We start from the raw sequence: 13,110 nt of genomic DNA on the forward strand, positions 1-13,110 counted from the left end.
TCAGCAAACAAATACTAAGCTCTTTGGTCCTTTAAAAACCTACTTCGTGTAAAATATTGTGCTATAGCTTGGAAAATAAACAAACGTGGCTGTGGTTGACAACACCCAGCTGTTTTCCCCTAACATTAGGAACATTAGGACTGTGTGTGTAACATTAGGACTGTGTGTGTAACATTAGGACTGTGTGTGTAACATTAGGACTGTGTGTGTAACATTAGGACTGTGTGTGTAACATTAGGACTGTGTGTGTAACATTAGGACTGTGTGTGTAACATTAGGACTGTGTGTGTAACATAGGACTGTGTGTGTAACATTAGGAGTGTAACATCAGGACTGTGTGTGTAACATTAGGACTGTGTGTGTAACATTAGGACTGTGTGTGTAACATTAGGACTGTGTGTGTAACATTAGGACTGTGTGTGTAACATTGTAACATTAGGACTGTGTGTAACATTAGGACTGTGTGTGTAACATTAGGACTGTGTGTGTAACTGTGTGTGTAACATTAGGACTGTGTGTGTAACATTAGGACTGTGTGTGTAACATTAGGACTGTGTGTTCAGGACTGTGTGTGTCAGGTGTGTGTAACATTAGGACTGTGTGTGTAACATTAGGACTGTGTGTAACATTGTGTAACATTAGGACTGTGTGTGTAACATTAGGACTGTGTGTGTAACATTAGGACCGTCTTCCTCAAGAAATGCAGTCTGTTTAATTTTCTTTCCTTCCTTAATACTTAGTATCGTGACAACCCTTTACCCTCCTGCACCCTCCCTGAACCCCTCCCCCTCCTGCACCCTCCTACAGCCTCCCTGCACCCCTCCTACAGCCTCCCTGCAGCCTCCCCCTCCTACAGCCTGAACCCACCCTGCACCCCCCTCCTACAGCCTCCCTGCACCCTCCAACAGCCTCCCACAGCCTCCCTGCACCCTCCTACAGCCTCCCTGCAACCCTGAACCCCCTACAGCCTCCCTCCTCCAGCCTCCCTGCACCCTCCTCCACCCTCCTCCAGCCTCCCTGCACCCTCCTCCAGCCTCCCTGCACCTTCCTCCAGCCTCCCTACACCTTCCTCCAGCCTCCCTACACCTTCCTCCAGCCTCCCTACACCTTCCTCCAGCCTCCCTACACCCTCCTCCAGCCTCCCTACACCCTCCTCCAGCCTCCCTACACCCTCCTCCAGCCTCCCTACACCCTCCTCCAGCCTCCCTACACCCTCCTCCAGCCTCCCTACACCCTCCTCTAGCCTCCCTACACCCTCCTCCAGCCTCCCTACACCCTCCTCCAGCCTCCCTACACCCTACTTCTCACCCCTTAGTGAGTCCTTCAGGTCCGTCTACCGTGGGGTAGAACTCGTTGGTGATCTTGCCGAACTTGGAGAATATCTTGTGGATGACGTTCTTCAGTTTCTCCAGGCGCTCGGGGCCGACCTGGGGCACATTGTCCACGACAACCACAGAGTCTATCCCGTCTGCCTCCTGGGGCTTCTCCCGCAGCAGGTCACCCAGTAACTCTACAGGGGGGAGGAGGTGGATGAGGGTAAAGAACATGTTATTTGATGAGGTAGTTTATCAAACCAGGGTTTTCCATATCATTGATTGTGTATAGACAAAGATGGGTCCCATGTATTAATAATTAATTTTTACATGTTTTACCATTAACTGGAGACAATGTCAAACTAACATTAGCTCTGTCCCCCCCCCAGAAAGTGAATTTACCATTTTTGCCACACCTGCTGAAAATGAAACTTGGGTAAATGCTATGAGGATGTAGTTTGGGCTTTGTTATAGTTGATAAAAACACACATCTGCATTCACTATTATCTGACAGCTGGTAGTTGAGGTTAGACAGTAAAAACACTGACGGCGGGGAGTCAAAATGTCCCGCTTCAACTAACAACTGGAAACAAAAAACAGTTCATGCTCACATTTGTTTACAATAAGAACACAGCTAACAAACAAAAATGTTGTAAAATGTCACAGACGTAGTAAATATTTCTCCTTTTGGTTCGCCATCTGTATGGACACCTGAGTGAATCGGTATGAATGAATCCACTGCTTTTAGCAGCTACTGTAGCTAACTAATATTATCACTTAAAATAAACATCCTAAAAAATTTTTTTTTATCATTAACTGATCTTTACGTTGACCCTTAAAAAAAACACGTTTTAAAAATCATTTATATACATGTTGGTATTCTTATTACATATTATGGCCTTGTAGCCAACTAACATTATACTTAATGAACGTCCTCATTAACTCATCTTCACGTTGAACCTTCAAATATATTTTAAATATGTAAATTAATTATACCCATTTTGGTTTCTATGTCTATGTACTACATATGATGGCCTTGTAGCCATCTACTATGTGTTTAAAAACAACGTGCTAAGCGGCTCTCCAGGCCGCATTATAATCCGGCATCTTTCCTGCGTTTCCTCACCTTCATCGTCGACATCATCTTCAAAGTCTTCTGGGTCACTGAACGACGGTTCCTCCTCGTCGAAATCGACATCAACCGGCATATCCTCCGTGTCGTGCATTTAACAGGCGAAAGAAGTGTGTGTTAGTCGACGCTAAATCGGTGTAAAATGTAGATTTTGTGTATCACCATGTGCGATTTACGTGAAAAATGGACGAATTGCGGGAGAAACGTCGAGGAGGAGTTTAACTTCCGGTTTCACTACAGACACGTGTTAGTGTGTCGATAGGCTGCAGGGCGATGCGATGCCTTTTAGATTCACTTTACCAGATTGTATGAGATCGGAGAAAATGCGCAGTTGCTGTTATTATTATTTTTAAATCGATTTTTTTTCTATGCACACACCTTGAATGGTCCTTCTTACTTTCCGTAGTGAGGGAATCCATGAACGCACGCTCCGGTAAAACCAAACACGGTTTCAGTCCCGCGAGATACTTTTCAGGCGATTTGCTATCTATCAAGCTTCGTGAATTTGTCCCTAAATTGCTTGTCAGATATCTTCAACATATACCTAGGTACTGTAGTTATCATGCATTTGTCATTCAACTCAGTTGTTTTGTGTAGCTGACTTGGTTAACTTGATTACAAACGTGTTGCCATACAGTTCCTTACTTTACTTAGCTAGCTCTGGTCCAGGGCGGCAGTGTGCTTTACTATTAGACTCGATGAACGCTTTACTAAACGCCCTGGACCAGAGCTAGTAAACTACAATCTGTCTAAACTAAAGTCATATTCCCCCTCTTGGCTTTTCCCCATAGACATCTCTAAAGCAGCATGGACAGCGAGTGCCTGGTGTTGTTGCCTCGGGTGTGCGCTGTACTAGCGGACCCCAGACAGTCCCTACCAGATGACACCAGCCTCGAGAAACTGCTGGACTGGTTCACTGGTCTCACCAAGGAGGGTGAGGAGACACACACACACACACAGAGAAAGGTCTCACAAGCAAGAATAAGGAGGAGAGACTTCCTATATAATCTCTCACACACAGTGAGGAAGAGACTTCCTATATAATCTCTCACACACACAGCGAGGATGAGACTTCCTATATAATCTCTCACACACACAGCGAGGATGAGACTTCCTATATAATCTCTCACACACACAGCGAGGATGAGACTTCCTATATAATCTCTCACACACACAGCGAGGATGAGACTTCCTATATAGACACAGACAATAATGCCTAATAACACCTGTGGCGATGTTTTCCAGACCATGGCCTGGCCCTGTTGGAGTCCTGCCCCTGTCTGGTGGACTACATATCCACTGTGTGTCTGGACAAAACTACAGATCCCAGCATGCTTTCCTTCAGCCTCAAGCTTTCCGGCATGCTGGCGGCCAGCCAACACGGCTTCAACCTGCTGCAGGTGAACTGACTGACTGATAGAGATATTCAATCCATCCAGGTAGTATTGCAATGGTAGAAGGAAACGCACACGAATCAGATGTTAATGTTATTGGTCACATACACATGGTTAGCAGATGTTATTGGTCACATACACATGGTTAGCAGATGTTATTAATCACATACACATGGTTAGCAGATGTTATTAATCGCATGGTTAGCAGATGTTATTGGTCACATACACATGGTTAGCAGATGTTATTGGTCACATACACATGGTTAGCAGATGTTATTGGTCACATACACACGGTTAGCAGATGTTATTGGTCACATACACATGGTTAGCAGATGTTATTGGTCACATACACACGGTTAGCAGATGTTATTGGTCACATACACATGGTTAGCAGATGTTATTAATCACATACACATGTGATGTTAATGCGAGTGTAGCGAAATGCTTGTGCTTCTAGTTCTGACCGTGCAATAATATCTAACAAGTAATCTAACAAATTCACAACTACCACCAAATACACACAAATCTAAAGGGATGGAATAAGAATATGTACATATATATGGATGATAAAGAAGACAGAAACACATGAATCTCATATTCAGGCCCAACAGGTGTAATCATTATGGTAATAGGATAGTCTCAGGTGTAGTCAATATGGTAATAGGATAGAGTCAGGTGTAGTCATTATGGTAATAGGATAGAGTCAGTTGTAGTCATTATGGTAATAGGATAGTCTCAGGTGTAGTCTATGGTAATAGGATAGTCAATATGGTAATAGGATAGTCTCAGGTGTTGTCAATATGGTAATAGGGTGGTCAATATGGTAATAGGGTAGAGCCAGGTCTAGTCAATATGGTAATACGATAGTCAATATGGTAATAGGATAGTCAATATGGTAATAGGATGGTCAATATGGTAATAGGGTAGTCAATATGGTAATAGGATAGTCAATATGGTAATAGGGTAGTCAATATGGTAATAGGTTAGAGCCAGGTCTAGTCAATATGGTAATAGGGTAGTCAATATGGTAATAGGGTAGTCAATATGGTAATAGGATAGTCAATATGGTAATAGGGTAGTCGATATGGTAATAGGATAGTCAATATGGTAATAGGGGTAGTCAATATGGTAATAGGATAGTCAATATGGTCATAGGATAGTCAATATGGTCATAGGATAGTCAATATGGTCATAGGATAGTCAATATGGTAATAGGATAGTCAATATGGTAATAGGATAGTCAATATGGTAATAGGGTAGTCAATATGGTAATAGGATGGTCAATATGGTAATAAGGTAGTCAATATGGTAATAGGGTAGAGCCAGGTCTAGTCAATATGGTAATAGGGTAGTCAATATAGTAATATGATAGTCAATATGGTAATAGGGTAGTCAATATGGTCATAGGATAGTCAATATGGTAATAGGATAGTCAATATGGTAATAGGATAGTCAATATGGTAATAGGATAGTCAATATGGTAATAGGGTAGTCAATATGGTAATAGGATAGTCAATATGGTAATAGGGTAGTCAATATGGTAATAGGATAGTCAATATGGTTATAGGGTAGAGCCAGGTCTAGTCAATATGGTAATAGGATAGTCAATATGGTAATAGGATAGTCAATATGGTCATAGGATAGTCAATATGGTCATAGGATAGTCTCAGGTGGAAGTTTCACCATATTGCTTACACCAATCAAATCTCTCCGCTCTCCACAAGTGCTTAGGGTTTAGGGGTCCGTTTGTGATTGGGCGTCGGACTGTCTTCACCTCCTAGACATTCGTTATCTCTTCATCCCATCTCAGGATCGATCCATCCTGGGCGTGGCCTACGACAGCGAGCGATGGCAGGTGGCTGGCCTATGGGAGGATCCGAGCGTGCGGATTGGCTGGATCCATGGCCTGAGTAACATGATGCGCCACACACAGGCCTTCCACTTCCTGGATCAGGCTGGTAGGTATGCCGCAACTGGCAACTCAGAAACCTCAGACTTCCGACTTCAAGTCCGTTACAGAGAACTGGGAACTGGTCATCCCACTCCAAATCCGAAGTCGGTAACTCGGGGCATCTTTCTAGAGCTTTGACTTTCCAACCTGAAGATCACCGACATCGTGATTTGAATGCGCTTTGTTCCCGAGTTCCCGGCTGTCATGAAAGCAACAGTAGTACAATAGTAGTATACTATCTAGGAAAGACTTTCTATGGGTTTCTATCAACAGTAGTACTATAGTAGTATACTCTCTAGAGCAGCCTTTCTATGGGTTTCTATCAACAGTAGTAGTACTATAGTAGTGTACTATCTAGGGCAGCCTTTCTATGGGTTTCTATCAACAGGTTACTACAGTAGTACAATAGTAGTATACTATCTAGGGCAGCCTTTCTATGGGTTTCTATCAACAGTAGTACAATAGTAGTATACTATCTAGAGCAGGCTTTCTATGGGTTTCTATCAACAGTAGTACAATAGTAGTATACTATCTAGAGCAGCCTTTCTATGGGTTTCTATCAACAGGTTACTACAGTAGTATACTATCTAGAGCAGCCTTTCTATGGGTTTCTATCAACAGGTTACTACAGTAGTATACTATCTAGGGCAGCCTTTCAATGGGTTTCTATCAACAGTAGTACTATAGTAGTATACTATCTAGAGCAGCCTTTCTATGGGTTTCTAGAATAGTAGAATACGCATACTGTTGAGAATTAGAATAGTAGAATACACATACTGTTGAGAATTAGAACAGTAGAATACACATACTGTTGACAATTAGAATAGTAGAATACACATACTGTTGACAATTAGAATAGTAGAATCTGCATACTGTTGACAATTAGAATAGTAGAATCTGCATACGGTTGACAATTAGAATAGTAGAATCTGCATACTGTTGACAATTAGAATAGTAGAATACACATACTGTTGACAATTAGAATAGTAGAATACACATACTGTTGACAATTAGAATAGTAGAATACGCATACTGTTGACAATTAGAATAGTAGCATAAACAAGGTGCGATTTCAACAATTGGCTGTGCGTCAGCAGTTGTTATTCGCTTGTTGTGTCAGCCACTGACAGCCACTCAATTAGACATGTCAGATAACACTATTTAGATTGGTGAGTTAGTCTAGTCAGCTATCTAAACTGGTCAGGTAGTCTAGCCAGCTATCTAAACTGGTCAGTTAGTCTAGCCAGCTATCTAAACTGGTCAGGTAGTCTAGTCAGCTATCTAAACTGGTCAGGTAGTCTAGCCAGCTATCTAAACTGGTCAGGTAGTCTAGCCAGCTATCTAAACTGGTCAGTTAGTCTAGCCAGCTATCTAAACTGGTCAGGTAGTCTAGCCAGCTATCTAAACTGGTCAGGTAGTCTAGCCAGCTATCTAAACTGGTCAGGTAGTCTAGCCAGCTATCTAAACTGGTCAGAATCTGCATACTGTTGACAATTAGAATAGTAGAATACACATACTGTTGAGAATTAGAATAGTAGAATACACATACTGTTGAGAATTAGAATAGTAGAATACACATACTGTTGACAATTAGAATAGTAGAATACACATACTGCTGACAATTAGAATAGTAGAATACACATACTGTTGACAATTAGAATAGTAGAATACAGTAGTTGACAATTAGAATAGTAGAATACTAAACTGGTGACAATTAGAATAGTAGAATAAACAATTGACAACTGGTCAGCAGTTGTTAGCCAGCTATCTAAACTGGTGTAGTCAGCCACTGACTAGAAGCCACTCAATTAGACATGGTCAGTAGTAACAGCTATTAAATTGGTCAGGTAGTCTAGTCAGCTATCTAAACTGGTCAGGTAGTCTAGCCAGCTATCTAAACTGGTCAGGTAGTCTAGTCAGCTATCTAAACTGGTCAGTAGTCTAGCCAGCTATCTAAACTGGTCAGGTAGTCTAGCCAGCTATCTAAACTGGTCAGGTAGTCTAGCCAGCTATCTAAACTGGTCAGGTAGTCTAGCCAGCTATCTAAACTGGTCAGGTAGTCTAGCCAGCTATCTAAACTGGTCAGGTAGTCTAGCCAGCTATCTAAACTGGTCAGGTAGTCTAGCCAGCTATCTAAACTGGTCAGGTAGTCTAGCCAGCTATCTAAACTGGTCAGGTAGTCTAGCCAGCTATCCTGTTGGTTCCAGACTGATGCATCGATACCGTTTGCCGTGCGGAAGCAGAGAGAACGGAGGCTGGAGTCTGACCATTTTTAGGGCCTCTGACACCGCCTGGTATAGAGGTCCTGGATGGCTGGGAGCTCTGCCCCAGTGATGTACTGGGCTGTACTCACTACCCTCTGTAGCGCCTTGCGGTCGGATGCTGAGCAGTGGTGCAGCTGTAGAACTTTGAGGATCTGAGGCCAAATCTGTTCAGTCTCCCGAGGGGGAAGAAGCGTTGTCTTGCTCTCTTCACGACTGTGTAGGTGTGTGTGGACCATGATAGATCCTTAGTGATGTGGCGGTGTGGTGTCAAGGCAATAACCTCTCTCTCAACATCAGCAAGACAAAGGAGCTGATCGTGGACGCCGAGGAACTTGAAGCTCTCGCTCCTCTACAGCCCCCTCGATGTGAACGGGGGCGTGCTCGGCTCTCAGTTCCCTGTAGTCAACGATCAGCTCCTTTGTCTTGCTGATGTTGAGAGAGAGGTTGTTGCCATGGCACCACACCGCCAGGTCTCTGACCTCCCTATAGGCTGTCTCATCGTCGTCAGTGATCAGGCCTAGCACTGTCACGTCGTCTACAAACTTAATGATGGTGTTGGGAGTCGTGGTTGAACAGGCAGTACAGGCAGGGGACTAAGCACGCACCCCTGAGGGGCCCCCGTGCTCAGGGTCAGCGTGGCGGAAGAGTTGTTACCTACCCTTAACACCTGTGGGGGGGGGGGGCGTCCCGTCAGGAAGTCCAGGATCCAGTTGCAGAGGGAGGTGTTCAGTCCCAGAGTCCTTAGCTTAGTGATGAGCATTGGAGGGCACTACGGTATTGAACGCTGAGCTGTAGTCAATGAACAGCATTCCCACATAGGTGTTCCTCTTGTCAAGGTGAGAAAGGGCAGTGTGAAGGGCGATTGAGATGCTTTTGGGAAACCGGGCCTTAAGGCGGATTTCATTGTTCGTAACGAGCAACGTTACATCTCTGAGCGGTTTCCCAAAACCATCGTTATTAACGTTGCACTGATCTCTGAACAAACAGAATCTAAACGCCTCAGACCACTCATAGGACAGCTAAGTATAAAAAAAAATATTATTACCTAGTACCCCTACACATCAACTACCCCGTACCCCTACACATCAACTCAGTACTGGTACTCTGTGTAAACAGCCATGTTATTACCTAGTACCCCTACACATCAACTACCTCGTACCCCTACACATCAACTCAGTACTGGTACTCTGTGTATACAGCCATGTTATTACCTCGTACCCCTACACATCAACTACCCCGTACCCCTACACATCAACTACCTCGTACCCCTACACATCAACTACCTGGTACCCCTACACATCAACTATACCCCACACATCAACTACCCGTACCCCTACACATCAACTCAGTACTGGTGGTACCCTACACATCAACTACCCCCTACACATCAACTACCTCGTACCCCTACACATCAACCCCTACACATCAACTACCTCGTACCCCTACACATCATCTCAGTACTGGTACTCTGTGTATACAGCCATGTTATTACCTAGTACCTCTACACATCAACTACCCCGTACCCCTACACATCAACTACCTCGTACCCCTACACATCAACTCAGTACTGGTACTCTGTGTATACAGCCATGTTATTACCTAGTACCCCTACACATCAACTACCTCGTACCCCTACACATCAACTACCTCGTACCCCTACACACATCAACTACCTCGTACCCCTACACATCACATCAACTACCTCGTACCCCTACCAACTCAGTACTGGTACTCTGTGTATACAGCCACGTTATTACCTAGTACCCCTACACATCAAGTACTGGTACACTTATTACCTGTACCCCTACACATCAACATGTACCCCTACACATCAACTACCCAGTACCCCTACACATCAACTACACCATCAACTACCTCGTACCCCTACACATCAACTCAGTACTGGTACTCTGTGCATACAGCCATGTTATTACCTAGTACCCCTACACATCAACTCAGTACTGGTACTCTGTGTATACAGCCATGTTATTACCTAGTACCCCTACACATCAACTCAGTACTGGTACTCTGTGTATACAGCCATGTTATTACCTCGTACCCCTACACATCAACTCAGTACTGGTACTCTGTGTATACAGCCATGTTATTACCTAGTACCCCTACACATCAACTACCTCGTACCCCTACACATCAACTCAGTACTGGTACTCTGTGTAAACAGCCATGTTATTACCTAGTACCCCTACACATCAACTACCTCGTACCCCTACACATCAACTCAGTACTGGTACTCTGTGTATACAGCCATGTTATTACCTAGTACCCCTACACATCAACTACCTCATACCGGTACTCTGTGTATACAGCCATGTTATTACCTAGTACCCCTACACATCAACTACCCCGTACCCCTACACATCAACTACCCCGTACCCCTACACATCAACTACACCGTACCCCTACACATCAACTACCTCGTACCCCTACACATCAACTCAGTACTGGTACTCTGTGTAAACAGCCATGTTATTACCTCGTACCCCATCAACTACCTCGTACCGGTACTCTGTGTATACAGCCATGTTATTACCTCGTACCCCTACACATCAACTACCCCGTACCCCTACACATCAACTCAGTACTGGTACTCTGTGTATACAGCCATGTTATTACCTAGTACCCCTACACATCATCTCAGTACTGGTACTCTGTGTATCCTTGTAAACAGTCATGTTATCGTTGTGTATTTATTATTACATGTTGTGTTTATCTATTATTTCCCTATTGTCTTTCTCTCCTCATTGTTGGGAAGGGCCCGTAAGAAAGCATTTCACTGTTAGTCTACACCTGTTGTTTACGAAGCAAATGTATTTGATTGTATCTCCTCAGGCCTGACCAAACCCCTCCTCCAGCTACAGACTGACCCCAGCCTATTCGTCGCCTCGGCCGCAAATCACCTCCTGGCCCGCCTCCTAACCTTCCACCAGCCAGCTACAACCTCACACACAACCCAGGGGAATGGCCTCACTGTTCCACCCAATAAGGAAGAGGTAGAATTGGACGTAACCATGGAGACAAGTCCAGGAAGCGGGTGTTCCATCACCATGGAGATCTTGAAGCACCTGGAGAGCTCTCTGGAGTCAGACAGCCACACCCAGGTACGATTGGTTGATTGAGAATATATATATATATATATTTTTACAGCGGTGCCCCTAGAGGAGATGGGAGGGAAATGAAATGAGGGGGAGGGGAGGAGAAGAAGTTATAGCTAATTATAGCTGCGAGCAGCAATGAACGGGGTTCACAGGATGACAGAAAGGACACAAGATCAGGTGGATAACAAAAGAAGTATCATGTAGGAACTATCTTCCTTTATGTGCAATCAGTGAAGGCAATACCATGTTCATCCACGTTTACCTGCGTTTCTCTGTTTAGTGAGTCCTCCAGATCAGAGGCTAGAAGGGATGACCAGGGATGTTCTCTGTTTAGTGAGTCCTCCAGATCAGAGGCTAGAAGGGATGACCAGGGATGTTCTCTGTTTAGTGAGTCCTCCAGATCAGAGGCAGTAGGGATGACCAGGGATGTTCTCTGTTTAGTGAGTCCTCCAGTCCTCCAGAAGAGGCAGTAGGGATGACCAGGGATGTTCTCTGTTTAGTGAGTCCTCCAGATCAGAGGCAGTAGGGATGACCAGGGATGTTCTCTGTTTAGTGAGTCCTCCAGATCAGAGGCAGTAGGGATGACCAGGGATGTTCTCTGTTTAGTGAGTCCTCCAGATCAGAGGCAGTAGATGACCAGGGATGTTCTCTTGATAAGTGTGTGATTTGAACCATGTTCCTGTCCTGCTATTGGCTGAATATATACGAGGCAATTTAGCAATTAGTATTTGTTATCTAATAGTTATGATAAATGAGGTGTTGTTGCTCACTGTTGGCATATAGATACATGTGGACATGTTGTTATGAAAATAGTGTTGTTGTTGTTGAGTGTTACAGCGCCACCTATAGGCCAATCTGTGACATTATGTTACTCATGGCAGCCTAGTTATTTACATTTTGTACCCCTTTTTCTCCCCAATTTCATGGTATCCAATTGGTAGTTACAGTGTTGTCCCATCGCTGCAACTCCAGTACGGACTCGGGAGAGGCGAAGGTCGAGAGCCATGCGTCCCCTGAAACACGACCGTGCCGAGTCGCACTGCTTCTTGACACACTGCTCGCTTAACCCGGAAGCACCACCTGGTGTCGGAGAAAACACGGTACAGCTGGCTCCCGGCACAAGGAGTCGCTAGAGCGCGATGGGACAAGGACGTCCTGGCCGGCCAAGTCCTCCCCTAACCTGGACGACGCTGGGCAGCGATGGGACAAGGACGTCCTGGCCGGCCAAGTCCTCCCCTAACCTGGAAGATGCTAGAGCGCGATGGGACAAGGATGTCCTGGCCGGCCAAGTCCTCCCCTAACCTGGAAGACGCTAGAGCGCGATGGGACAAGGTCGTCCTGGCCGGCCAAGTCCTCCCCTAACCTGGACGACGCTGGGCCGCGATGGGACAAGGACGTCCTGGCCGGCCAAGTCCTCCCCTAACCTGGAAGACGCTGGGCCGATTGTGCACTGCGTCGTGAGACTCCCTGTCGCGGCCGGCTGCGACACAGCCCGGGATCGAACCCGGATCTGTAGTGACGCCTCTAGCACTGCGGGATCAATGCCTTAGACCGCTGCCCCGCTCGCGAGGACCTAAAGGCCTCTAGTTTCTGTTTCCAAAAAAAGTGAACAATCTACGCTTGAGTTATTTGACCATATATATAGATTTATGAGAATAACAACAGGTTTCTGTAATTTAACTGTCATTTAATTAATTAATGGAATTTCCTTCATCTATTTTATGAGAATTTATGTTTGCATAAAATAGACGGAGACCAGTCTTTTCAATAATAGGTAACAGAATTTATTCTCGGAGTGCGCTGCCACGTTACCACGAGCAACAGTTTATATACAATAACATGACGTCATTTCATTGCTTCTAGAATGAATCCCGACCTAGAATTAAGTGAGGTTAAAAGTTCATTCTAACTTACTCACAGGTCACACAACACAACTGAAT

At 44.7% G+C, this 13,110-nt stretch overlaps 2 protein-coding genes across 3 annotated transcripts in view; one reads left to right on the forward strand and one right to left on the reverse strand.

The window, feature by feature from the left end:
* The window catches only part of eif3ba (eukaryotic translation initiation factor 3, subunit Ba), a 22,038-nt gene extending 19,360 nt beyond the window's left edge, over positions 1 to 2,678 (reverse strand). The window contains 2 exon segments of the mRNA XM_042317832.1: positions 1,309 to 1,510; positions 2,440 to 2,678. Coding sequence (XP_042173766.1) covers positions 1,309 to 1,510; positions 2,440 to 2,539 — 302 coding nt within the window. The 5' untranslated portion in view covers positions 2,540 to 2,678.
* Positions 1,432 to 13,110, forward strand: part of brat1 (BRCA1-associated ATM activator 1) — a 22,240-nt gene continuing 10,561 nt past the window's right edge. The window contains exons 1-5 of one of the 2 annotated variants that reach the window (XM_042317831.1): positions 1,432 to 1,536; positions 3,237 to 3,379; positions 3,691 to 3,845; positions 5,650 to 5,797; positions 10,905 to 11,173. In XM_042317831.1, the coding sequence (XP_042173765.1) occupies positions 3,253 to 3,379; positions 3,691 to 3,845; positions 5,650 to 5,797; positions 10,905 to 11,173 (699 nt within the window). In that variant the 5' untranslated portion in view covers positions 1,432 to 1,536; positions 3,237 to 3,252. Of the gene's footprint in view, positions 1,537 to 2,832; positions 2,994 to 3,236; positions 3,380 to 3,690; positions 3,846 to 5,649; positions 5,798 to 10,904; positions 11,174 to 13,110 lie in introns of those variants that run through there. The other variant, XM_042317830.1, reaches the window with a different exon arrangement.

Source organism: Oncorhynchus tshawytscha, unplaced genomic scaffold, assembly GCF_018296145.1.
Source record: "Oncorhynchus tshawytscha isolate Ot180627B unplaced genomic scaffold, Otsh_v2.0 Un_contig_2868_pilon_pilon, whole genome shotgun sequence".
Lineage (NCBI taxonomy): Eukaryota > Metazoa > Chordata > Actinopteri > Salmoniformes > Salmonidae > Oncorhynchus > Oncorhynchus tshawytscha.